At 36.6% G+C, this 26,704-nt stretch overlaps 1 protein-coding gene across 4 annotated transcripts in view; it reads right to left on the reverse strand.

Annotated features, from left to right (window-relative positions):
* Window positions 1–26,704, reverse strand: part of CCDC191 (coiled-coil domain containing 191) — a 99,133-nt gene that overhangs the window by 53,281 nt on the left and 19,148 nt on the right. For all 4 annotated transcript variants that reach the window (XM_074214550.1, XM_074214553.1, XM_074214551.1 and 1 more), the window contains 4 exons: window positions 25,353–25,531; window positions 20,742–20,965; window positions 14,706–14,859; window positions 4,788–4,978 (listed from right to left, as the gene is read on the reverse strand). In XM_074214550.1, the coding sequence (XP_074070651.1) occupies window positions 4,788–4,978; window positions 14,706–14,859; window positions 20,742–20,965; window positions 25,353–25,531 (748 nt within the window). The remainder of the gene's footprint in view (window positions 1–4,787; window positions 4,979–14,705; window positions 14,860–20,741; window positions 20,966–25,352; window positions 25,532–26,704) is intronic.

The raw sequence follows: 26,704 nt of genomic DNA on the forward strand, positions 1-26,704 counted from the left end.
TGCCTCTGCCACTCATTTAGCATTTAGCACATAAAGCTTCCTATTGTTAGTTAACTTTTCCCATGTTTGGGTCAGCTGCCAGATTGTAAACTCCTCAAGGGGAGGCAGCTTGTCTTAAACTTCCTGTTTCCTCCATAGAAGTGAGCACAAGATGTTTTACATGGAAGATGATCAATATCTTTTGATCAGCAGAATCCAAATGTTCCCAAGATAACACCTGGTTGTCATCCAAAAACAGGCTACAAAAATTAAATTGTGAACTGAGACTGAAGGTCATTTGAACTCATTAAAAAAAATCTTTTAGGGGCATATTCAATTAAAAACCATCTCATTAATTCATTCATTCAACCAGTCTAGAACCATTTACTAGAATTGATTAAAAACCAGTTAAAAATAAAACTTGTACTTCTGATTTGTTTTCCCCACTAATAAAGGAAAGCCAGCAGGTAGAAATGAGCATCTGGGAGACCTGGCTTCCTGTTGTTTCCTTTTGGTGAGGCAAATTGGTCCTTCTGTCTAGGCAGCTACTATAGACCTTATTCCCCGTAATTATCTTCACTCTCTCCAGCATCTTCCATATTTTTCTTCCACTAACTTTTTATCTTTCAGCCTATAAATATGCATAGATCTTTCCTATCTTAAAAAGCAAAAACTTTCACTTGACCCTGCAGCACTTATGTACTATTTCTCTACTTTCACAGCCAATATTCTCAATGAAGAGGTTTATACTTGCTGGTCTGCTCAAGTAGCATTAGTAGCTCCCTATTGCTTCTAGGAAAAAATACAAACTGCTCTTGTTTTACATATCTCCAAAGATTGATATCACTCCCACTCGGTACTCTTAATTCTAGCCAAATTATCCTATTGACTTTCATTGGTTGGCACCACAGGTTGTACCTTTACCCTTCCCTTGAGCTGCTAGCTTTCCCCCTTCTTGATCTCTCCTCATCATCCCCTCTTAGAATCTTGAGCTTCTCTCAAAACATAGCTTAGGTACGACCTTCATGAAGCCTTTCCTGACACCCTCAGTCATTTCCCTTTTTATCACTTAAGGCTTCCCATATCCAAGAAATCACCAAGTTATATACTGATTATTCCTTCACCATGATGGCTCAAATCCAGCCCATTTGTTCCATTATCAGAGTCACCCCTACTCTATTGATATTGACCATTTATTACCTCATACTTGAACCATTACAAGAGCCTCCTTCCTAGTTTCTTGCCACCAGTCTCTCCTCTCCACTGAGCCAGGTTAATTTTCCTAAAGTCACACTTTGTTTCTATAACATTCCTGTTCCAAACTCTTTCAATAGCTCTCATTTGTCTATAGGACAAAGTCTAAATTTCAAAGCTTGAAACTTTTCTGGCATTATTTCTTCCCTATGTAAATTTTGGGCTCCAACTAACTTATCTTTGTCCCTCCAAAACTCTTTCCTCTTTTCTGCTTCTATATTTTTGCTCTTGCTAGTTCCCCCATTTGAAATGATTTTGTACCTAATGAATTCCTACCTCATTCTTGAGGGCCTTTCTCTAAGCCTACTTCCCTCATAAAGTCTTTCCTCTATTTTTCTATATAGTACTTTAACCTCTATTGTTTATTTGGTTGACATTGTTGTTCATGTTGTTTTTCAGTCATGTCCAACTCTTAGTGATCCCATTTGGAGTTTTCTTGGAAGAAATACTGGAGTGGTTTGCCATTTCCTTCTCAGCAAACAGGGTAAAGTGACTTGCCCAGGGTTACATAGCTAGTAAGTGTCTGAGGCCAGATTTGAACTCAGAAAGATGTTTTCCTGGCATTCTATCCATAGGACCACTCAGCTGCCCCAATTCATATGGCACTTATTTATTAAGTACCTACCATGTACCAGGCAATATTCCAGGAGCTGGGAATGCAGAAACAAAAAGGAAATAGTCCCTGCTCTCAAAGAGCTTATGATGTGGAGGAGGAGATATAATATGTATATATGAGTATATGTTAAATGAATAATTACAAGATAATTTGGATAAGGCATGAGTAACTAGAAGAATCCAGAAGCTGTATTAGGATACACTGTATTAAAAGAATGGGGTGTGGCGGCTAGGTGGCAGTGGATAGAGCACCAGCCCAGGACTCAGGAGGACCTGAGTTCAAATCTGACCTCAGACACTTAATAATTACCTAGCTGTGTGGCCTTGGGCAAGCCATTTAATCCCTTGCAAAAACCTAAAAAAAAAAAAAAAGTGGGGGTCAGCTGTTACAAAGGTCCAGAGATGTGAAATGGTCTGAAGAAGATGAAGAAAGACAATGTATAATAAACCTGAATAAGTAGGTTGGAGCCAGGCTATGAAAAGATTTCAATGTTAAGCAGAGGGGTATTTGCTCTGTATTTGCTCCAAGAGGACAAAAAAGGGAGGAGGATGGATTGGAGAGAGGAGAGACTTGAGACAGGGAGACAACATTAACAATATGGCCTTGTATATTTTTATCACGTAGATCAAGTATTAAGAAGGACATAAAAGTATTTTCTACTTCTTTATATTTCTTTCTGAGAGCCTAATATAGTGCTTTGCATGTAGTAGATGTTTAATTGATATTGGTTGAACAAATAAATGAATGAATGAATGATATGATTTGAAGGATTTTCAAAGTCCTATTTCACCATCAAATATGTTCCTCGGTCTGTCAATATCTGAAATCCCATGCTTTAATCTTTGGTTAATGACATGTCTCCAGAAAAACCTTATTAAGCTACAAATATGCTACTGGGAAGGAGGCAACATGTCAACCACAATGATTATATTAGCAGAGCACCAAACCATGAAGGACTCCAGATAAATTAACTTTGATGGGAGTAGTAGGGAAGGTTGAGAATATTGATCACAAATAAAGGAGTGGTCAGGTTTAGAAGTCCAGAGAACCCACCTGGGGTCAGGGATTGGAGATGGTGGTGAGGGAGAAGTAAACATAAAGGCCCAGGACCATTAAATTGGGAAAGCAAGCTTTGCAAAGAGCTGATAAATAATACTAAAGACAGCTTTTTTTTTTTAATAATTTTGTCTAGGACTGGCTTCACACTAGGATGAGAGAGGGTATATCTGAAACATTTTCAAAAATGGGGTCCCAAAAGAGATATCATCACCAGCTTCAAGGGACAATTCTAATTCTTTGATTGTACTAGAATTTAGTACTTTGAGCACTACTTGCTCAAATTTTTTGCTAAAAAATATAAAGTTTTATTTCATAAGTCTCATTTCCATGAATACTCTTAGAACAAAAAGTTCAATTCCATTCACTTAAAAAAAAAGTCTAAGTTATTATTTTTTTTAGGTTTTTTTGCAAGGCAAATGGGGTTAAGTGGCTTGCCCAAGGCCACACAGCTAGGTAATTATTAAGTTTCTGAGGTCAGATTTGAACCCAGGTACTCCTGACTTCAGGGTCGGCGCTTTATCCACTGTGCCACCTAGCCACCCCTGTTTAAGTTACTATTCAGGTACCTGAAGTAGGTCCTGGATATACAGAAATTAAAAAAAAAAAGAGTCTCTACTTCAAAGAATTTATAACCTAGAAAGGGAAAAGTGGCAATAGTAGTGATGATGATACAACTTAGGATATGATTAAATGGAGAGGTCAGAACAGCATTCAAGAAAGAAGGATCACTCTTGGCCTGGAGGTGAGTTAGGTCAAGGAAGAATTCATAGATAGGTGGCGGTATATGGATTGGACCTTGAAGGAAAAGAAGGGAGAAGGTTCTTGCAAGTAACAGGGGCCTAAAACATTTTACTCTTTTCTGCTTCTGTGCTTTTGCCCTTCCATCTGTCTTTCTGAATTGAACTTGCTGTCTCCACCTAATAAAATCCTGAACCATCCTGGGAGATTTCCAATCTCACTTCCCTCCTGAAGCCTTTTCATTTTGTAGCTTCATGGAGACAGATAAGAAGATAGATGACAAAAAGGTTAGAATAAGTAGTTCAGTTTGAATTCTGAGTACAATTCCTTAAGGTGAATAGAGGGAAATGAAACTGAAAAAATGGGCAGGAGCCAGATTATGGAAAGCTTTAACCAGGTTCAGGATCACAGAACTGTAGAATTGATAGGGAGATCATCTAAACAGCAGTCTTCTCTACAATATTCTTTTTTTTTTTTTTTTTTTTTTTTTTTAGGTTTTTGCAAGGCAAATGGGGTTAAGTGGCTTGCCCAAGGCCACACAGCTAGGTAATTATTAAGTGTCTGAGACCGGATTTGAACCCAGGTACTCCTGACTCTAGGGCCGGTGCTTTACTCTTTACAATATTCTGATGAATCTCTCAGCCTTTATTAAGGATGAATATTAAGGCAATTCCTGCTTTTGGAAGTCTCTAACTGTTAGTTCTTGGAATGCTCAAAAAGGCATTTTTTCTTCTTCAATTCTACCTTTCAAAATCCTTAATTTTCTTTTAGTGGTCACCTGAAATGCCACTTTCTATGGAGAGCTTTCTCTGAAACCCCCAGTAGCTAGTGCCTACCACATACAACCTTGGATAACCTTTTTTTTTAAATTTGTATTCATCAGGCAATCTCCCCATAAAATATAAATTCCCTAAAGGAAGAGAACATTTTTCATTTTTTTCTTTGTATACCCAGCAACAGTAAGGGTTTTGTTTATTAAACTGAATTGTTGGATCTACCTCCCAGACCTGGAGTCAGAAAGGACTGGGTTCTGCCATTTACTACAAATGTGACTTTGGGGAAATCACTGTGTCTCTGTGGGCCTTTGAGGTTCTTTTCAACTCAAAATCTATGCCCTTCCAGGAAGTCTGAAGGTGTGTACCTGAGTTGTTCCTTAATAGAAGCCTCCATGGCTTGAGTGTCCCGTGCCATCTTCTGAATTCTTGTGTAGTCCCTCCAGGCTAGTAGGAACTTCATCTGACATTTCCAGTCTGCGAAGGTCTCAGCTTTCTTCATCTTAAATTTGTGTTCAAACATCACTGTCTTCCAGGAGGAGAAATACTTTTGTAAGCACTGCATTAAAAACATTCAGAAAATAGCCACATTTCAGGGTTAAGGATCATTTTAAAAAATCTATGCATATGTATATATATTCATGCATGTGTATATATTTATATGTATCTATGTGTTTACACACCACATACATACACACACTATAACTATTCAATATTCTCTCACTTTTTTCCTAATCATTTTCATAGAATACCTTCACACTAGAAGGTAGAGAAAAAATAATCATATACCAAAATTTATTCTACAATTGAGATAGTTCTTTCATGATTTATACTATAATTTCTAATTTTCACTGAGAGATAGGTAGATAGCTGCTTATGGAATGTTGTTGGGGGCAGTAAAAAAGACTGCCTCTCATAAACTAGTTTCCTTATGAGTCAGCTTTAAGGTTTGAGATTCCTGTGACTAGATTCATATAATAGGGAGGGTATTAGATTTAGAATCAGTTCTGGTTTTGGCTTTTTCAATTACTAGCCATGTGATCTTGAATAAATCACTTAACCACTGTGAACTTCAGTTTATTCATCAGCAAAAAAAAGATGATAATAGACTTATCTTATGGGGTTGTGGTAGAAGAATTTTATGAATTATAATTCGACATAAATACTAAAATCCAATGTGATATAGCAGAAAGAATATAGAATTTGAACTAAGAGACAATCTATATTCTGTGACTTTGTGACATGGATAAGGTACTACCAAATCTAAGTAGGTCTTGTTTGACCATACCCATGGAGGCCAACTAGGTGGGCCTCCTTTGTGGATAACCCTTTTGATTGACTGCTTGCACCTTTAAAATGAGTGAGGCCAAGCTATTTCTCACTTCATTAGGCCACTCTTTTGAACCTCTCCTTTTTGCTTTGTCTACAGTGTGGGCAACGTGAAGGTGGGGCAGCTAGGTGGTAGAGTGAATAGAGGACCAGCCCTGGAGATGGGAGGACCTGAGTCCAAATCCCTCCTCAGACACTTAATAATTGCTTAGCTAAGTGACCTTGGGCATGTCACTTAACCCCATAGCCTTGCAAAAAACAAAAAACAAAAAAACATGATCTGAATGAAAGGGAAAGGAAGGATTTTACTCCATCTCTGAGAAATGGGCTGGGATCATTCATTTGTTCCTGTTCTGTATGGTTTGTTCTCCTCAGTTTCAGGTACTAGAGGTGATTCCTATGTGACTGTGAAGTTCAATTCATGACACTAACCTTGGAGCTATAATTGCAGGTGGGATGGTGCAACTAGGCCAGCACAAACCCCCCAAGAATCCTGGGTACTTGAGACTTGAGTCTAAGATGGATCTTGAACTTGGTACTATACTCTATACCTGGGGTGGGGAACTTTTTTCCTACCAAGGGCCATTTCAATATAATATCACTCAAGAGCTATACAAAATTATCATCTTAAAGATTATCCTTCTATATTTGGACATTTAATTAACCCCTAAAAAGCTCCCAGATATATTGAATTTCGAGTCCTACCTGCAGTTGCCATGGCAGTGCCAGCACAAATGATTCTGAGGTCTTATACAGCCCTACATTCCTTGCCTCTGCTCTATATAAACCAAGCTATAAACCTAATCATCATCCCTTACTCAGAGACTGATGTTTCTGTGTGATAGCTAATCTGTTAGTGGTGAAATGGAACTGGGGTACAGAAGACTACCCCTACAACTGAGGGAATATCATTAATGGGGACTGGGGCCATTTGCATAAAGCCTAGACTTCCTCCCAGGGGAGTGGTGAAATTCAACCTATCTGGTTTTCAGGCAGAGGGATTCAGGGTGGTGGGTTGAAACAGTCTTAGCTAGATTTTATAAAGCTAGATAAATACAGGAACTAGATTCAAATCCAGGTTTCTATAATCTAAGAAAAGATCATGCTTAATTATTATTAATTATTCAGTAAGTAAAATTCACAAAATAGGAAAAACATTTTCTTGTATTTCTGAATAATTTTTTTTCAGATTTTCTGAATTTTTTTATGCCTTCAGAAGAAAAAAAGGATGTAAGGAATTAGAAAGGGCTCTCTCCCTTAATCCCTTTTCCAAGAATAAAGATGGATAGGTCTATGTTCCCCTGAGAAAAAAAAGAAAAGTCTTCCATATCCATTCTCTTATTCTTCTCCCAAAGATTGGCTTAAGAGACACATTCCTATTTGTTTCTCTTCTTCAGGTTTCCTTTTCAGAATGTGTGGTAAATAATATTTTGTCCTGTATGTTTGCCTTGACTCACATGACTCACTGGCCCATGTCTCTTGAACACTGCTTTACCCAATAGCAGTAACTTCATTTGTAAAACACTACACCCAGTTAGGTCTATTCTTTCACTCAGTTCTTTGATTTTCTTTGCTTTTAAACAAGTTTTTTTTTTTTTTTGCAAGGCAATGGGGTTAAGTGGCTTGCCCAAGGCCACACAGCTAGGTAATTATTAAGTGTCTGAGACCAGATTTGAACCCAGGTACTCCTGACTCCAGGGCCGGTGCTCTATCCACTGCGCCACCTAGCTGCCCCTAAACAAGCTTTTTAAAAAAATTTTCCCAGCAGTCATCATCTCTGTAACATCACAGCAGTGCAAATGATTATGGCTTGATATGTTTGAATAAAGAGCAAGCAAACTTGCTTGGGAAGAAATATTTCTAAGTTTATGACCACAGTATTTAAAAGGAAGAAAAGAGCAAAAAGAGAGCTGTTCGGAAGGAGAATGATTTCTAAGTGGAATGTTTCCCCCCCTTTTGAGATCTTCCACGAGGCATCATTTGGTCTTTTAAAGATTCCACTCAAGAGAACATATGACAGCTTACCCTGCTAAATTTATTACATGCACTGGAGTTGCCCTCATTCTGTTGGCAAGAGAAGCTCTTTCCTGAAGTGTAATCACACTGCTGTCACTGGAAATGATTGACGTGAGATAGAACAGCAATTTGCCATCTAATCTGCGTGGTAATTCTAACCCTGTCACTAGAGATGCTTAGTCTGATTAATGAAGTGGGTAACTCATCAGAATTCCTTAGCTATTTCCCTTTTGTCTCAAAGCTCGGTAGTAATTGCATCAAAATTCTCAGTCATGGAAAAATAAACAATGAATTGTAAAGAGGACAAAAATGTCAACAAGTTTACAATATATTTTTGCCAAACAGAAGTATTTGTGGTGCAACTTGTGGTCTTATAAGGTTAGTAAAGGCTCTTTTTTTTTTTTTGTAGTCAGGACCTTCCCTGCTGCCTATAAATATGCCCACATCTTCTGATTCCTAACAAGCCCTTTCTGACTATCATGTCTCCTTTTCTCAGTGAAAATTCTAGAAAAAAGCTGTTAATTCACTCCACTGCCTCTCTTTTTTTTACTTTTCATCCTTTAGCAATATGGCAACTTGATTGCAACTGAAATTGAGTTCTCCAAAGCTATCAATGGCCTTTTCTCAATCCTTTTTCCTTTCTGACATTAATCTAGAGATCACACTCTTGGTAACATTTTCCTCTTTGGCCCTTTGTAACTCTCTGCTTTCTCTTGGTTATCCAATGGGAAAGACTACTAATTAGTCCCCTTGGATGGATCATCCTGCCTACTACCTGGGTGTTTCCCAAGGCTCAGGCCTGTACCCTTTCTCTGTTTCACTTTTACTTGTTAACTTCATCAATGCCTGTGAGTTTAACCAAGAACTCCAAGCAGGTGACTCAGATCTGCATAGCCAGTCCTAGTTTCACCCTTGAGCTCCAATTTCACACATCAACAGCTATCTACTGGATATTTTAAATTAGATTTCCTGAAGGCATCACTCATTCCCTTCCCTTCCAAACCCACTCCTCTTCCAAACCTTCCTATTTCTATTGTCATCTTCCCTGTCACTCAGATTTCATCATCTCTAGGTCATGCTCAAGTCCTCACTCTCCCTCTCACCCCACAGAGTAAATCATTTGCCAAATCTTGGTGTTTCTTATTGCCCAGCATCACTTACATCTGGTCCTCTCTCTCCACTCACACAGTCATCTTACCTTGGGTCCTCACAACTCTCACCTGGACTACTGCCCCAGCTTCCCCACTGGTGTTGCCTCAGGTTCCTCCCCACTCCATTTATCCTTCCCAGAGCTGCCCAAGTGGTTTTCCTTTGACACTCATTACTCAACAAACTCCATGGGTTCTTTATTAACTCTAGGAGTAAATCACAAGCTCCATTTTTGGGGACAATTTAAAAACCATCACCCTCAGGTCCAAGCTACCTTTCCAGCCATTGCCTTCACTCTAGGGTGCAGTGAGATGGCTCTTACTGCCCCTCAAGTATGACATTGTTTTCCATCACCATGACTTTGTCCTGGTTGCCCCCATGCCTGGAATGTACTTCTCTCTCACTTTCATCTCTTAGAACCACCCTATTTTTCTTCTTGGTGAGATTTGAGCAAATCTAATGAAGCATCTCATTTGTAGGAGGAAGGGGAATACTGTTCTTTTCTCTAAGTTTAAGGGAACAAACTGCATTTGTGATCATTTTTGAAATGCAGAATCTCATCAGAGCAATTTCAGAAGCTGATGACAAGGAGAAAAATATCTAGGGATGTGTGATCCTAAAAGCCCACATGATTTTTCTGAAGAAAACTAACTCAGATATTCATGAAACTAATGCTTGCTAAGCTGAGGCTTGCTAAGCTCACTGTCTTCCTTTCTATCAAGTATAGTCAAATGTCATCAGTGAACAAAAATATATGGAGAAATAAAAAAATCAAAAAATTCCTATTAACAATAAGAAACTTGATATTCGACTAAGAAAAGGAGGTTCTACAATATCATACATAAGTAGTATCATTTAAATAATATATTTAGATTATATAATATATATATTTTTAAAATATCATTAAATAATAATATCATTTAAAACCTCTTAACATTTGTTACCTAAAGTTAGGTCTTTTCCATGTGGTTTATTTGACATTTCTCTGTAGTTTGATTTGCAAAAAAGCATTTCTTGTATTTTCTTGCTAAGTGTGAGACAATATCATTCACTAGAGAATAACTGTCAAGTTCTTGCTCAGAAACAGCTTTGTTTCAATGGTAGGAGGATGATTCTGGTAAATGAAATCTTTGGGAATGAAATTTGTCACATAAATGGAAGGGGGGAATATCACTACAATTTTCACGGTTTCATCAGAATGAAAAATAATCCAGGTTTCCTTTCAGTATGCCCTTGTGTTCCTATGGTTCATCCTAATGTCCTTTAGGTAAGCTCTGAATAACCTTAACAATGATGCCCTGAGAACAATTATTTCCTTACCCTCTGATATCCGTAAATTGCTTCCTTATCTTTCATTATTTTCTTCAAATTTCAGAAGTAGGATCACAGACTTTTAGAAATTTTTAAGAAAACATAAAAGCTCCATTCCAGAGTTGGGTGAGAATTAAGAAGGCCAAGTTTTCGAATAGCTTAAGACTTTTCATCCACAATCCCTTGTTGTTTTGCTAATTAACAATGGCACTTCTGTGTGGATTTCTGGATCTCCCAGGGAGATTTCACTGCACGATCAAAGAAAGATGAGATAGGCTCAAAGTAGAATGCTTCTTAACAGACATTTTTAATAATAAAAAAACAAATTTGCAAATAAATATGTGGGAGAGATGCATAAATAGTATTGCACCTGGATCTGTGTTTCACTAAGGTAGAGAGGGAGTCTCATTTAATAACCTAGTCCAGTTTAGAGACTATTTGAGAGCCAACAGAGAAAATGAAGGCTAGACCACAAACAGATCCATAAAAAACAAAACCAAAAAACTTTGGATCTGTAGCCCCAGGGTCTCCTAAGAAACAACTTCTTTTAAGTCCCTCTATAAATACTATTACTTTTCAGGTTTGTGTAAGAAAGTCAATTTGCTTGAGTTGATGATGATTTTTGGCTAGAGGCTTTTGGTATGCATTTAGTGTGGCATCTAACCATCCTAGAGTCAATTCTGCTGTAACTCTCCATTTTTTTCCACCTGGACCATAGAACAGGGGGGCAGGGCCATTCCAAAGGGATGAGCTGAAGCAAAATTCCTACAGGGGACTTGGTCACTCCAAATTATCAGCTTTTGACTCAGGACTTTCCTAAGAGTCAGAATAATCTCTACGAGAGAAATGTGTATATTGTATCTATGCTGGGAAGTTCTAGGCCATTCTTGGCAATGGGGGCAACATTGTAGGGGACAGTTTTGTACTTGGGAGTCACTAAAACCTGGGTTCCTCTTCTACCACAGATGTTTCTTAGTGCTATGAATCTTGTCAGGTCATTTAACATCTCTAGGCCTCAATTTCCTTATCTGTTATCTGAGGGGTTGGACTCGATGACCTCTGAGATACTTTCCAGTTCTAAATCTATGATTGCATCATCTATGAGCCTAGGGGCATAAAGGAATTTGAACCAAATTAAATTCCCAGCAAATTGTAGGGGCAGCACGTGGAAGAGAGTATGTGGAGTCATAGAAAAGAAGTCAGGATTTAGAATCAAAGACCTGAGTCCAAATTACAACTATAAGATAAAGAGTTTCACTAGATTATACTGAAGGTTCCTTTTACCTCTTAAATCTTATGATCATATTTCCTTTCAAAACATACCTATGCTGTTTTTAATGCAACAGTTGAATTTATGGATCAGTGACTGATTGTGAAGATATGTTTATTTTTAGATGTCTGAAATAGTGAGCTAATTTCCTCTTCTGCATTGATATTTGCCACCATCTAGAGTGGACCTTAATTTCATCTAGGAAAGAAAAGTAAAGTGAACAAAACCAGAAGGAAAGTATTTTGGAATCCTTGACTAGTGGTTACAAATTTTCAGAAATAAAATGATTGCTTCTTATTAAAGATGTTTTTAAAATTTTTTAAATTTTATTTATTTAAAGCAGTGGGGTTAAGTGACTTGCCCAAGGTCACACAACTAGGTAATTATTTAGTGTTTGAGGCCAGATTTGAATTCAGGTCCTCGTGACTCTCCACCACCTAGCTGTCCCTTTATTATGGATCTCTAAGCTCATATTTATTCACATGTTATCTCTTCCATTAAAATGTTAGCTCTTTGAGAGCAGGATCATGTTTTTACCTTCCTTTACATCCCAATGATATTAATAAAGGCTGGTTTACTGACTGACTGACTGTCTGATCTTTGCATTTCCATTGTTATAGTCCTTATGCTGTTCTTTTGGTTCTGTTTACTTTGCTCTGTTACTGTGTCTTCCCAAGTTTCTCTGAACTCTGTATATTCATCATTTCTTACTATATAGCAATATTCCATTACATTCACATACAATAGCTTTTTCAGTTATTCCCTAATTGATGAGTACAGAGCTTTGCTTCCATAAAGTACTGTTGTGACTATTTCTGGATATGTTGGACTTTTGTTTCTGACTTTTTAATTATAACTACTATGAGATATACATTATTATATATCAAATAACAAAAAAGGGAAATAACCTACAAATCCAGTAATTGGGTTGTAGCTAAATTAATTATGTTTTCCTAATTAAATAGAATATATTAGTGTCTGAAAAATGCTGATTATGAAGAATATAAAGGGGAAACCTAGGTGAAGTAATTGGAAGAAAGACTGGTAGAACCAGTTATCAAATGAGTACAAACACACAATACATGTATGCATAAACATGTACTATATACATACTTATACACATTATATAAATATCCACATAATCACACATATACAGAATAGATAAAAATTAAAGGTAATAAAAACTCATATTACTGTTGTTTACTTTGTTTACAAAATGTCACATTAGCTCTGTGAGGTGTTCTCATCCCAAATTGACAAACAAAGAAACAGGTAACTTACTCAAGATGACACCACAATAATAATCAACCCTGATTTGAATCTAGGTCTGACCTCAAGGTCAGTACTCTTCCCACCAAATCACAATGGCCTCTCAACACAACTTCAGACAGACTTGGGAGACAGAGAAACATTTTTTTTACTTAATGTTTCTTAGTTTGGTTCTATTTTGTTAAATGCTAAGAATCTTACATAAGATATTAATTCTCATTTTATACGTTTATTTGATCAGTGGCATTGTGGATAGAGAGCAAGCTTTGGTTGTTAGGTGTTGGTGTTAGGAAGATGAAGATTCAAATCTTACCACTGACACATATTGGCCACATGGTCCTGTATGAGCCATTGTAATTTCTAGGCAACTATTGAAGACTGTAAGTGGTAAAGTGATGTCAACCTTTCATGTATAGGTAATAAAAAGCTAAATTTCTACACCTGCATATCTAATCATGAGACAGACAAGGTCAGGATGGTGTAAGCAATGAATGAATTGAGTTCCTACAAGTATTCCTACAAGTATTCCTACAAGAATCATCTATTCATGAGCCAGACAAGGTCAGGATGATGTAAGAGTTAACCTTCGAAAACTGCTTGGAGAAAGATTTAATCAGGACCAGACAAGGTCAAATAAAGAAATTAAGTTTGCAGTAAGAGAAGAATGAACAAAGGGTGTGGGAAGAAAGGGGGAGCTGGTCCTAACTTAGCAATGACCTAAGAAAGAACTGCACCTGCTTAATAAGGTTTATACATATTACTTTGCATGCCCCTCATAAAATTAAGCTTCATTTACATAATATGGGATACATGAAGAGGAGAAAGGAATATATTAAGGAAAGGTGTTATAATCAGGAAGATTGTAACCTGGAAGAGAGTTAGATCAGGTCAACTCTTGAAAGGGACGGGCAGAAGGAATTGTATCATACTAATCCCATAAAAGCCACATCACTTTTGAACTTGATTCTGAACCATTTCTGGCCATAATCATAGATATTCTCTCTAAGTTCTTGCTACAATAAACTGCTGATTCTTATATGTCAAGCATGTTTCTAACACTTGAGAGAGAGAATTTCCTCTCCCAAGGTTTCCTGTACCAATGAATTCATAGGTCCAGATCTAATTTGATTGTTTTCATTGATGATTTTTGCCTTAAGTCTTTCTACACTCTAATTCATCCTCCATCCAATTACCAAAGTGATTTTTCTCTAAGCACAGGTCTGTCAATATGCTCAGTCAACTCCAGAAGCTAGAAATTTCCTCTAGGATAAAATGACTCTTCTCTTTGGCTTTTTAAAGCTCTTTAAAAAGGGCTTTAAGTTCCCAAGACTCTAATTGGTTCCAAGGTATACATTAGAATTGTAGAAAGGAAAGGACACTGGTTTCAGGTCAGAGGACCTAACTTCAATCCTGCCCTTCATCAGCCCTGGCACATCCAACCATCCCTGGGGCCTTTGCAACCCAGAAGGGCCCTCATTCCCCCCACCCCAATTTTTCAGCTCCCTTTTGTGTGCTGTTTTTCCCCATTTGAAAGTAAGCTTCTTGAGGGCAGGGATCTTTCTTTTTAACTTGTATTGATATCCTTATTACTTAGCAAAAATGTCTGGCACATACTGTTGGCCTAATACATTCTTGTTCCCATATTTCTTCATGCTTACTTACCTGTATGCCCCTCAATAAGTGACTTGACCTCCAGGCCCTTCAGGGTCCTCATCTGCAAAGGGAAGGGGTTGGACTAGATGGTCTCTGAGGTCCTTTCTAGCTCTAAATCTATCTCCCTGCATTTGTCAACTCCTTCTTCTTCCTGACTCCTCTAAATTCTAGTTACTTGAGCTGCTCAAATCAACTTCCACAACATCCCATTCTTCTGGAACTTCCCATTAACCCCTAAGTCACATACTTTTCTTTACTTTGCAGCATGTTCACTAAGAAGATTGCTCACCTGGTGGTTTTCCATGTTAATATTGACTAATAGTTCCTGCGGTTTTTTCTTTTTTTCTTTTGATACTTTTTCTTCTTTTGGTAAAACTTGAACATTTTGTAAGGAGACTTTTTCTAGAAGTTTCTGAGATTTCTCTTCTTGCTTCTTCCTCTCACTGGAAACAAAACAAAAACAACAACTAAAACCACCAAAAGGGATGGTCATGGCATCAAGTAGTGGAAACATCACTGCACCTTGTATAAGGAATTGAAAATTTTTTAGCTCTGTCACTGACAGGGTGATTTTGGGTGAGTCAATTTATCTCAGTTCTCTCATTGATGAGTTTAGGATAAAACCCGTTTTACCTCCCTTTCAAGTTTGTTGTGATGATCAAATAATATCATAAGTAAATAAGTTTTGAAACAATAAAATGTTACATAAATCTAATGTGTTATGTTATGGATGGAAATCTTTTATTGAAAGATACTGGTCATCAAGTATTTACTTTACTCTAAAAGAAGTTCTATATCTTTCAGTAAGAAGAATAGATTTCCTCAGTAAGGAAGGAATAAAATATTTATCAAAGGATTTTTGCAAGGTTATCAGGTAGATAGAAATAACAGAAAGAAAGCAAGGCATTAATAAGCGAGGAAAAGATGAAATCCAGGAAAGTTCTGAAACAGCCAAGCTATTGAACTACACAAAAAGAAAAATCAGATCTTAACAGGAACACAGAAAAGCCCCATAGGCAATCTCAAGGAGTAACTAGCATGCTGTGGTCGCTTTGCTACCCATTCATTCCTCCCACCCATTCCCTCTCAGATTGTTCTTTTTCATCTTTCCTGCCTAACCACTATTGCTGGCTTTCCATTTACCAGGAACAAGGACCCCACCCCCTCCCCAGGCCCTCTTTACTTTTCTAAGTATGCGCATTCTTCACTTACATGAATGTCTCTCTCTCTCTCTCTCTCTCTCTCTCTCTCTCTCTCTCTCTCTCTCTCGTTGTGTGTGTGTGTGTGTGTGTGTGTGTGTGTGTGTGTGTATCTTGGTGGGCATGTAATGAAGAGTGTTAGACTAGATGACTCCTAAGGTCCTTTCTAGTTCTAAATTTAGGATGCTACCATTCTATTTGGGGGTATGGGAAGGTGTTTGTAATGGGAGGTACACATACATGTGTTGTGTGCATGAGGGTATTTTTGTTATATCTGTGGATGTATGTGGCAAAGTATATACTCTTAAATCATTAGTTTGTGAATGGAGATTATAGAATAGTGGACAGGTTAATTAGTGGTTTAAATGCTGATCCTTAAGCAAATAATACAAAAAAGCCTAGAACATCACACCATCTTTAAGGTTTGCAAAGTGCTTTACAAATATCATCTCATTTTTTATCCTCAGAACAACTCTAAGAGGTAAATGCTATTATTGGTTTCATTTTACAGATGAGGAAACTGAGGCACAGAATGGTTAAAAGACATGTCCAGGGTTGCACAGGTGGTATCTAAGGCTGAATTTGAGCATGTCTGATGCTCTATCCACTGTTATCTCACTTTAAAGCTAGCTATAAAAAAATATAATACTTCAGTGGATCTATGATTTCATCAGTATGGATACTCCCATATAATCAGTATGATTATAGCCCATCCATGCCTTATCATCTGTGTTTCTTGTCCATGTGCCTTCACGGAGGATTCAGCCAGTGAGAGTCACTTTTGTCTATATTTCTTATATTTTGTGGTTACTACTGCTGACCATCAACAGATGGCCTTGGCTCTGGCTACAGGGAAGCTCTATCTCCTTTCCATAATTCCCTGGCAACTTTGAGATCTCTAATATTGGTATATCTCAAGATGTGCCATCATACAGCATTACCAGGAGACATTTGTGTTAAAAAGTCTAGTCTTTGCAATGGGAAGAAATTTGTAATCATTAAAAACTCTGTAATTTCTCAATTGCAAGGTAGGCTTCTGTCATCCTTCGGTTTAATTCTGGGTTCAACTCATTTGTCTATCTGCAGAGCAAAGTGACCCAAAAGACTAAGTGCACTTTTAAGGTCTATTTGTCTGTCTAAATCCAGATATACAGTAATTTTTTCATCCATTTAGTTTTTCTATTAGCAAATTAGGTTGATCTGGTTTTGAGTATTCAGAGATCTCATTGAGGGAGCCTTGTAATGCTATGTGGCTTGATACAATCAAGTATAGTATCTTTTACAAATGGGACAGCAGAAAGATCTCACCATAGGGAATCCCCTTTTCATATGAATACTACACAAGATATCCTCTATGCCAAAAGTGAACAGTTTTTGTTGAATAGGCATTGCTTTGTTTTGTCTCATCTGACCTGAATAATAAGAGTAATCAATAAGTTATCCATTTGGTTGTATTTATCAACAAAGAATTATGCATAATTTAAATATTTGCAGTATTTTCTACTTGTTGAAGGAGAGCTATATCATTTTTGAAAGGCTGTCTTTTCCCCCTTCTCATATATTCAAGGAGAATACTTTTGATATACCTGTCTCTGATTTTATAGGAATATGATTTGCCTTTTGGGAGTATTAACATTACTTGAGATTTTTTCCATTCTTTTGGAATCTTCTTGATGAGATCTTATGAAATAAATCCCTAATGCTTCCAAGATTAGGCAGCCTCCAATTTGCATTTCCTTAGCGAGTCTTTGGTCTGGTTCTTCCCAACTGTCTTCTAAAATGCTGTTTCTACTTCTTCAAATATGTATGTTTTACATATGTATATACACACTTATGTGAGTGTGTATATCTATACACAGTATAAATGGAAGGTATCCTCAGAGAGAAGATACTAGCATAAGTCAGGGAGGATTAGGATCTGAATAGCTGTGGGCAAGTCACTTAACCCTGTTTGACTCAGTTTCCTTTTCTGTAAAATTAGCTGGAGAAAGAAATGGCAAACCAATCCATTATCTTTGCCCAAGAAACCCAAAAGGGATCATGAAGTGCCAAACATGACAAACAAGCCTGAATAACAACAATGTGGCTTATAGTCTTTTGGTGTTCTTGTTCTAGAAATTGTTATATATTGATTAAGCTTTTATAAATCATAGTAATAATCAAGATGAATATCTTTGCCACTTCCCATCATTTTAGAATCAACAGTTTATGTGAAAAGATCAGTTTATAAGAGAGGCAGTTCTTTGCAGTGTCTTCTCATTTTTAGCCTTTCTTCTAATGTTGATTTTGACCTGTGACCTTGGACAAGTCACTTTGCCTTTGATCAACTGACCTTGTCTCTCTGGGTAATCTTTAAGGTCCCATTATAATTCTAAAAATCTCTGATCCTAAAATGTAACTTTTTTCTTTTGGAAACCAGAGCCCTTTACAGACCTTATCTCATTATTATAACAACCCATGAATTAGACAGAAGGCAGGTTGCAAACAGATTAAAACAAAACCCCATGATCTGCAAAAATTTTAATAGTTCTTCTCACCTTACTAATGCCATGGAAATTAATCTATGTCATATAGTAGTAGAGATCTTGGACTTTGTATGATTTTAGTCCCATGGGTTATATTTATTATTCAATTCATGATTTATTTTAGGTCCAGTGAAACTTCTTTTAGCACAAGAACTTAATTTAAACAGCTGGATTGACTATATTAAATAGAAACCAGTAAACTATAAATATTTTTTGAAACTCACGTAGGACATTAAGGGAAAGAACCTAGGAGATACCGCAAAGTCTAGGAAAAGAGCAAGCCCAATGTATAGGTTATTTTGTTTTTTTAAAATTATGATAATGAACTTATCTTTATACAAGAAAAAAAGTTAAAAATTACATTTAACACTATTTACTCCCTATTTACTAGGGAGAGTATACTTATTTATGCAAACAACAAATAACTTAGCAGTAATTTGCTTTAAAGTCACCTGTTATTTTATTTTGGATAGACCTCAGCAGATAAAAAAAAAATTAACTGACCAAAATGATACCACAAAGGTTGATTAGGGCAAAAAGAGATGATTAAAGTGGGGTTTTTGAACTTTAATTTCCTTGATTTCTCTACTTCCATCAGGTTGGTCTGAATCTTTTGCAATTCCTTTTAGCTAGGTTAGATGCTTTGAATAAACACATCATCTTTCACATATATTCTGCACTCATTTTTCATGGAGATGGAACAATAATAAAAGTTCACAATTTTATAGCCCTCAGAAATTTACAGTGCAGTTTGCTCACAATGACACTGTGTGTGGTAGTTAACAAAGTAGTTACTTCCATCTTGTAGATGAGAAAAACAGGATTCACACAGGTGAAGTGACTTTCCCTTCACAGCAGGGACATGAAGTCTGACTCCCTACTTCAGGACTCTTTTCATTTTGGAGATCAGGAACTTTAATGAAAGGAATATTAGAGATTATCAAAGCCATTCCCAACATATCATAGAATAGGAAAATGAAACTAAGTTGGGTCAAGTGTCTTGCCCAAGGTTATACAACTAGTTCCGGGATGAAGCTATTTATTTATCTCTTATAAAAATTCTTGATTTGTCTTATTTTTATTCTGGAAATCTTTTACTTTTATCAATGATGGTAAGTGAGCAGTAAATGTTCCACATTCATGCTTATTCTGCTACCTCAAGGTTTTATAATTTCACTTCTGTGATTCATGAGTGATCCCTCTATCAAAGCAGATCACAACCCCTATTTGGTAAGTGGTCTTTATGTATGACTAAGACTGAGAAAAAAATCATCATCTCATGATAGAATGATGATGAAAATTTTGGCAAATAGCCTCTTGCAAAAAAGGCAGGGTCTTGGATAATTAAAATACACAGTCCTTTTTATCTGATTCAAAGTCAAACCATTCCATGTGACTTGCCAGGATTTTGTATATTGTAGTCTCAAGCAACCTGGAACACTGTCACATGAGGATGAAGTATTTAACTGACTATGCCACATATTAGAAATTAATATACTGGGGCAGCTAGGTGGCACAGTGGATAGAGCACTGGCCCTGGAGTCAGGAGGACTTGAGTTCAAATCTGACCTCAGATACTTCATAATTACCTAGCTGTGTGACTTTGGGCAAGTCACTAGACCCCACTGCCTTGCAAAAACAAAACCAAACCAAAAAATAAAAAGAAAGAAAGAAACTAATACACCCAGAATAACTTAACAAGTTACAGCTTATCAATATTATGGAATACTATATTGTTCTATAAGAAATCATGGGTTGAAAGAATTAAATGAACTAATGGAGCAGAACCAAGAGAACACTGTACACATTAACAACAACATGAGATGATCATCTCTGATAGATGCAGCTCCTCTCAGCAGTTCAAAGATCAAGGACAACCCAGAGAGACCTGCTAAGGACAATGCCATCCATAACCAGAGGGAAAAAACCATGGAGTCTGAATGCATACTATGTTCACTTTTAAGGTTTTCTTTTTTTAAAAATTGTATTTATATAAGGCAATGGGGTTAAATGACTTGTCCAAGGTCACATGGCTAGGCAATTATCAAGTGTCTGAGGCCATATTTGAATATAGGACCTTCTGACTCCAAGACCCATGCTCTTTCTACTGTGCCACCTAGCTGCCCCTATGTTTACTTTTTATAAACTTCTTTTATCTAAGTTTTTCCTTCCTTTCTCATTTTTCCCCTTTCCCCTTAGTTCTAATTCATCTTTCACAGCATGACTAATATATAAATATGTTAAACATGAATGTATATTCACAACTTTTCCCAGACTGTTTGCTGCCATGGGAGGTACTCATAAATGTGTGCAAATGGATGAATTGAAAAACTACCATTGCATGTAAATGGAAAAATAAAACTTAAATTTCAATTAAAAAACAAGCTAAAGGGGCGGCTAGGTGGCGCAGTGAATGGAGCACTGGTCTTGGAGTCAGGAGTACCTGGGTTCAAATCCAACCTCAGAAACTTAATAATTACCTAGCCGTGTGGCCTTGGGCAAGCCACTTAACCCCACTGCCTTGAAAAAAAAATCTAAAAAAAAAACAAGCTAATACACCAAAAGCCAGAGAGTAACTATCCTTTCCCACCACCATCTTACATTTTCCATGTTTCCCGAGCAATTCGATTTCTTTTAATCATTTGTTTCCGAAAGTTTACCATCTCCTTTTGAATTTCTTCTTCCTCTTTCTTGATCTTTAGAGCTTTCCTTTTTTTCTCTTCTTGTACTAGATACTGAGCTTCCAAGAGGGCTGTTTTTTTAAAGGTTTTCTCTGCCCTCTGATGTTCTAATTCTTTCTGTCGTCTTAAACGATTTTCCTTTACCTGGAAGGGAAGAATACAATGTGAGCATTTGGTGGGGCACATTTTAGACAAATGGAGGTGAACAGGCAGAACCCATTACCCAACCCTTGAAAGATAGGTACAACAGAGTAGGGATTGTGACATATAAATTAAAAAAATATATGTGTGGTATATACAACATATCAAATTCTAAAAATTCTGGTTTAAGATACCAACTAGAAAAGTCAACAGAGCACCTGGAGGATAGAAGAGGGAGTTTGTTTATTAGAGTTTGAGGCAGCTTCATTTGAATTCTCTTAACTCCTATAGTCCAGACATTCTAATTGAGACATCAGGAAATTTTAAAAAGGATCTCAAAATATTTGGGAAGAATCTATATGTTTAATTAATCAAATCAAAAGACCTGAGTTCCAAATGTTCCCTACTCAACAAACATTTATAATAAATCTTATAATAGATCTCTGTAGTATGGCCTGGATAAAGGGTACAAGATTCCAGTTTGTAGCTATATTATATTATGAAGGACAACCATTTGTTAGCTTAAGTAGTGGACTATGCTCTCTTACAAATATATGTAGTTATGATGATAGTATATATGCTATTATTTTGTAAAAATGCCTCTGAATCTGGGTGTCATCAAGAAGTCAAGACATGAAAATTCAACATTGTTGTTTCCAGCACATTTTATCTTTCATAGGCTCTAAACAGTGAGGAAATGAGCAGACCTTAGTTCAAACATACATTTAGTGCCAGCTGATAAAAGTATAAATCTGTTCTTGTTTAATTCAATTCCTCTACTTTCTGGGCTCATCTCTTTCAAAGATGTTGAGGAAGAAAAATAAGATTCCCTCCTACCACTGTGTCCGCTGCATAATTTCCCTTTTGGCAGAAGCTAGTCTTAAATCTCTGAGGCTCAGTAAAAGCAATGGAAGATCTGTGGACTGTGTTTAATTAAGTTCTGTTCCCAGAAATGAAATGGGAGAGTTTGTTAATAATCTTCAGCTGCTCTTATCAAACTTTCAGAAGCTCTGAAGGGAATTGCTGCTACTATTGCCATTGCTGTTAGTTATAAGAAAACAAGTTGGAAATTATGCAATGGCTAGCAATACATTGAAGGTCTTGTCCTGCTGGGCAATTCTTATTGGCAAAATTCTCTCTCTCTCCTCTTTCTCTCTCTCTCTCTCTCTCCAGCTCCCCTTCTTTCATTTTTCATGGTAAATTATTTGAGGGGAATAGAGGAAATTTTAATTCATCACCCAAAGTATGCATTTTTTTGGTATCCCCAGAACTATGTCTGGCACATAGTAGGCCCTTAATAAATGTTTGTAAGTTGCCTTTACATGCTAGGCTTGATGTTCACTGAATGCCCCTGGAAATACAAAGAAAAATAATAATTTTAAGATATGTTACTTTCAAGTAGCTTATGATTTAGAAGGGCAGGTAAAGACATGTCCATAAGTACTATACTATACAATATCTAACAGGAATCTCAAGCTCAACATGTCCAAACTGGAATCAATGACAATAGCTAGTATTAGACAGTGTTTTATAGTTTGTAAAGTGTTTATAGGTTATTTTATTTGATACCTCAGCTGGGAGGAAGCTACTATTATTATTATTGTTATCTCCCTTTTGTAGAAGAGGTAATGGAAGCTTAGAGGTTAAATAGCTTTTGTCTAGGATAAGTATCTGAGGCAGGATTTGAATTCTGACTTCTCTTCTAATCCCACCCCTCTTCTCAACTTTATTCCTCTTGTTGAGCCCCATCATTGTTGGAGTCACCCAAGTTCACAAGATTCTTCCTTCTTCCTTCCCACTCCTATGCCAATCTTTGTTGATTCCAACTCCATAACCTTTTTTGCATCTGTCCTATTCTTTCTTTTCATATAGTTCCTAACTAATGCATTTTTCCTTTTATTTTCTATGTCTATCACTTCTTTCCAAAGATTTTTGAGAAAGAAAAATGAGATTTTAGTTCAAGACTTCATCATCTCTCACCTGGACTATAATCATCTACTAACTGGACCTATTTGCAATCTCTTCTCTCCAATCCATGTTCCACACAGATGTCAAAATAATCTTCCTAATGCTCAAGTCTGATCATGTTAACTCCCCTAGTCAAGAACCTTGTCTCTTGCCTTAAGGATAAAAAACCAAGCTTCTCAGCTTTCTTTTGAATATCATTTTAAAGTTCCTCATAACCTGACTCCAGTTTACATTTCCAGATTTATTACACACCATTTCCCTTTACACAGTCTACATACTAGCCAAATTGCCTGTTTGCAATTCTTCAAGCTTGTTCTTTCATCTCTTACTTCTGGCTTTTTGTACAGGTTGTCTCCCATGCTCCCACGCCTATAATGCACCCTTCCCTCTTCACTTCTTAAAATACCCAGCTTCTTTCAAGCTCAACTCGTGTGCCATCTTAGATGGATGCTTTCCTGTTCTCATTAGTTGTTAGTACTTGCTTCCCCTTCAGATGATCAGGTATATAGACCTATTGGTTAAATGTGGTATGTGCCCAGGGCAATACAGTTCAAGACTTGAGATTGTCTTTGTTTTCTTTTTTAGACATAGCACTGAATGCAATGGCTTGCAACTAGTAGATGCTTAATAAATTCTTATTACATAGGATTGACACACAGGACAAAAGACAACAGCATATGATAACTTTACTTTTTTTTTCCACTTTTTTTTTTTTTTTTTAGATTTTTGTTTGTAAGGCAAATGGGGTTAAGTGGCTTGCCTAAGGCCACACAGCTAGGTAATTATTAAGTGTCTGAGACCGAATTTGAACCCAGGTACTCCTGACTCCAGGGCCGGTGCTTTATCCACTATGCCACCTAGCCGCCCCAATATGATAACTTTAATAAGAGTGATATGCATCAAGCATTATTCAGAAGAATAAAGGACTAGGGTGACCTACGACAGAAACATGAGAATGAATTGGTAGTCATGTAGGACAAGATGATCAGATAAATAACTGATGAAAAGGGCTTTGGAAATCTTAAAGTTGTATAAAAGTCAATTATTATTAACTATGCAAACTACTTATTATAGCAACAATACTAATAACAGTCACCAATATTAATAACAGCTACTAGCATTTACATAATACTTTTAGGTTTGAAAAGTGATCTACTATTTTATCCTTTTATGATGGTGAAAGTATCTAGTGTACAGAAGGCTTCCTTTAGATAAAACTACAAAGTCTCCAGTTTTTTTTCCAGACATCTAGCCCAATTCATACTGTTAACCATAACAAAAATGAGAAGGGCCTATATCATCCACAAATTGACTCAAATGCACTCATCCTTAGAATTACAGAGAATCTCAATGTCCTAAAGCGGAGGTGTCAAACTCCATTCCTGCAGCCCAAACCAGATTAAAATGTTAATGGGGAAATGTCTTAACATAAAAAATAAAAATATAATACACCAGACAATATTCATTTGTTTTTTTTTGGATGTTTCTATTTGAGTCTGACACCACTATTATAAAGGACTTCAGAGTTCATCTAACCCTAACTCTATATATTATTTTCTATATATGATATTGTATATGTTTATATAATATATAATACCAATTTATTAACTGCCAAGTTTTTGTTCTTTTTAAGAATTTGAACCTTAATTGTAGAATGAGAAATGATTTTTAGCTGAAGAAACTTCAGGTAATAGACCATAGCTAAGTGATTCTAGGAAGGGGGATTATTGGGCTACTTTAATTCTTGCAATGAAGTAATATTAAAGCTGGTCTGAATTCAGGTGAATCAACTTTAATCATTTTAAGTTGCCTTGACAGAAGAGGGGACGGGAAGAAGAGAGAGAGATGCTATCAAAGGCCATATGAACAAAGCATTTGTGATAACTGTTGTTTGTGGAGAGGAAGTCTTGGGTTCATTTTCATTGAATATGGCTGAATACACTTCAGGTGCAAAATGAATTTCCTACTTTAAAAAGAATCATACAATTGTGAAGTTGAGTAGACTTAGAAAAGACTCACAAGAGCCTTCGTGTTATTCTGGTATGACTATTATATATCAAAGATCACTTGAAATAAAAGAGTAGAATGTATATGTATAATAAGAAATTTCATAGATCAAAGCTAATTCTATCCATCTATATGGTTCCATGTATCCAGTCTATTTTCCTACCACTAAGAGAAATCAAGATCATTTATTCTCTCTTTCTGTTATTCTTTTTTTTTTTTTGATGGGGGTAAACCACTCCCTGCCTTCAGATCATCCTTCTCCTTAGTTCTTAATTTGGCTTTCATTCTAACACAATCACAGATGGTACCCTTATTCATAACAAACTCTAAATCTTTATTGAAGCTTATTAAATGTGTTACACAAGAAACATTTCCTGTTATCCATTTCAATTTTGTTGTTTTTTTCCCTTCCCACCTGCTTATGTCTCATCTCCATGGTAAGACGGGGATCCTTCTGCTTTTTCTTTTCTTGGTTTTCTTTCATTCCAAGATCTTCCACTATCCCAGAATCCATTATATCTTTATGGAGAAGATAGTCTATAAATTGTTTAACTGAGCTACTTTCTTCATCCTCTTCCAAATGACCACACAGATCTGAAAGAAACACAGAGCTGTTATAATTCCAACATTCTTCATTCCGAGCTTAACTCACTGTCCAGATTACTCTAGTAATTTCTGCCCTGAGGCATGCTTTCCTGTGGGTAAATCCCAGCCAGGATCATGACTTCTCAAGGGGTCCCAAGCATACTTCACAGCAGGCTCTACTCACATTCCAGATCACTCCAACTCCTCAACAAGAGCCTTGCCTCAAAAAAGATACTTTTTTCTTTCCTTCTTCCCCACTTTCTTTAGGTTTTTTCTTCCTTAAGTACTTAGCTTAGTGCTGGTCATGGCAAGCACTTAATAAATCCTTTTATTAATCTATATATTTAAAAATTACAAACATGGTTCCTAGCACAAAAATGCATATATCTATAAGTCTTCAGTACAGTCCATAATTTCTTACCTAAAACTACAATGAAACAGTTCAATCTTCATTCACTAGAAACTTAGTGATTTCAACAATTTGTTCTAATCATATTTGAAATCTCCATTCCTTTTAAACCTCAAGACACATTTTTTCCCTGATCCTGGTCTCTAGTTTTGCATCCTGACTCTTTGTTTGTTGCCTCCCTGAGAGTGAGAGATTCAGGTAAGCTTAGGATCTGCTACAGTCTCCTAAGGATCACAGGAACTGGGCTTTTGTTTATTTGGCTTCATTTTCTTTTGCCTCTGTTGAGTTGAGAAAAAGAGGCAACTCACATGGCAGGTGGTGGAGGAGGTACTCCATATGACATAGTTCCAGGTATTCTGCGAGTTCCAACTATCTTAGAGTGGTTTTGGAGTCTATAAAACAAAGCAGGTTCCCAAGAGAATTCCTAAAGTGATTTATAATCTCTAATAAAAGAAAAAAACAAAACAAAGGTATTCTTTGGAATAGAAGCCATTTTATGAATAAATCAGATTCCCTGTGGAAACTGTAGGTATCCTGACATCTATATCCTTATGGACAAAACAAGGAAATAAAGACTGGATGACAGTACAATCATTAGATGGCTTCAAAGTTCATTTCAACCACCATACTCAAGAAGTGTGGATTAATTAATGAATCAATATAAAGCTGGAAAGGAAGTTTTGAGTTGTTTTAAACATTCTTAATAGTGATATCTTTGAAGGAAAAAAATCTTTAAATTTTCAGTTGGTAGCTTAAGATACATCTGATGACAG

This window comes from Macrotis lagotis, chromosome 1 (genome assembly GCF_037893015.1).
Source record: "Macrotis lagotis isolate mMagLag1 chromosome 1, bilby.v1.9.chrom.fasta, whole genome shotgun sequence".
In the NCBI taxonomy this organism is placed as follows: domain Eukaryota; kingdom Metazoa; phylum Chordata; class Mammalia; order Peramelemorphia; family Peramelidae; genus Macrotis; species Macrotis lagotis.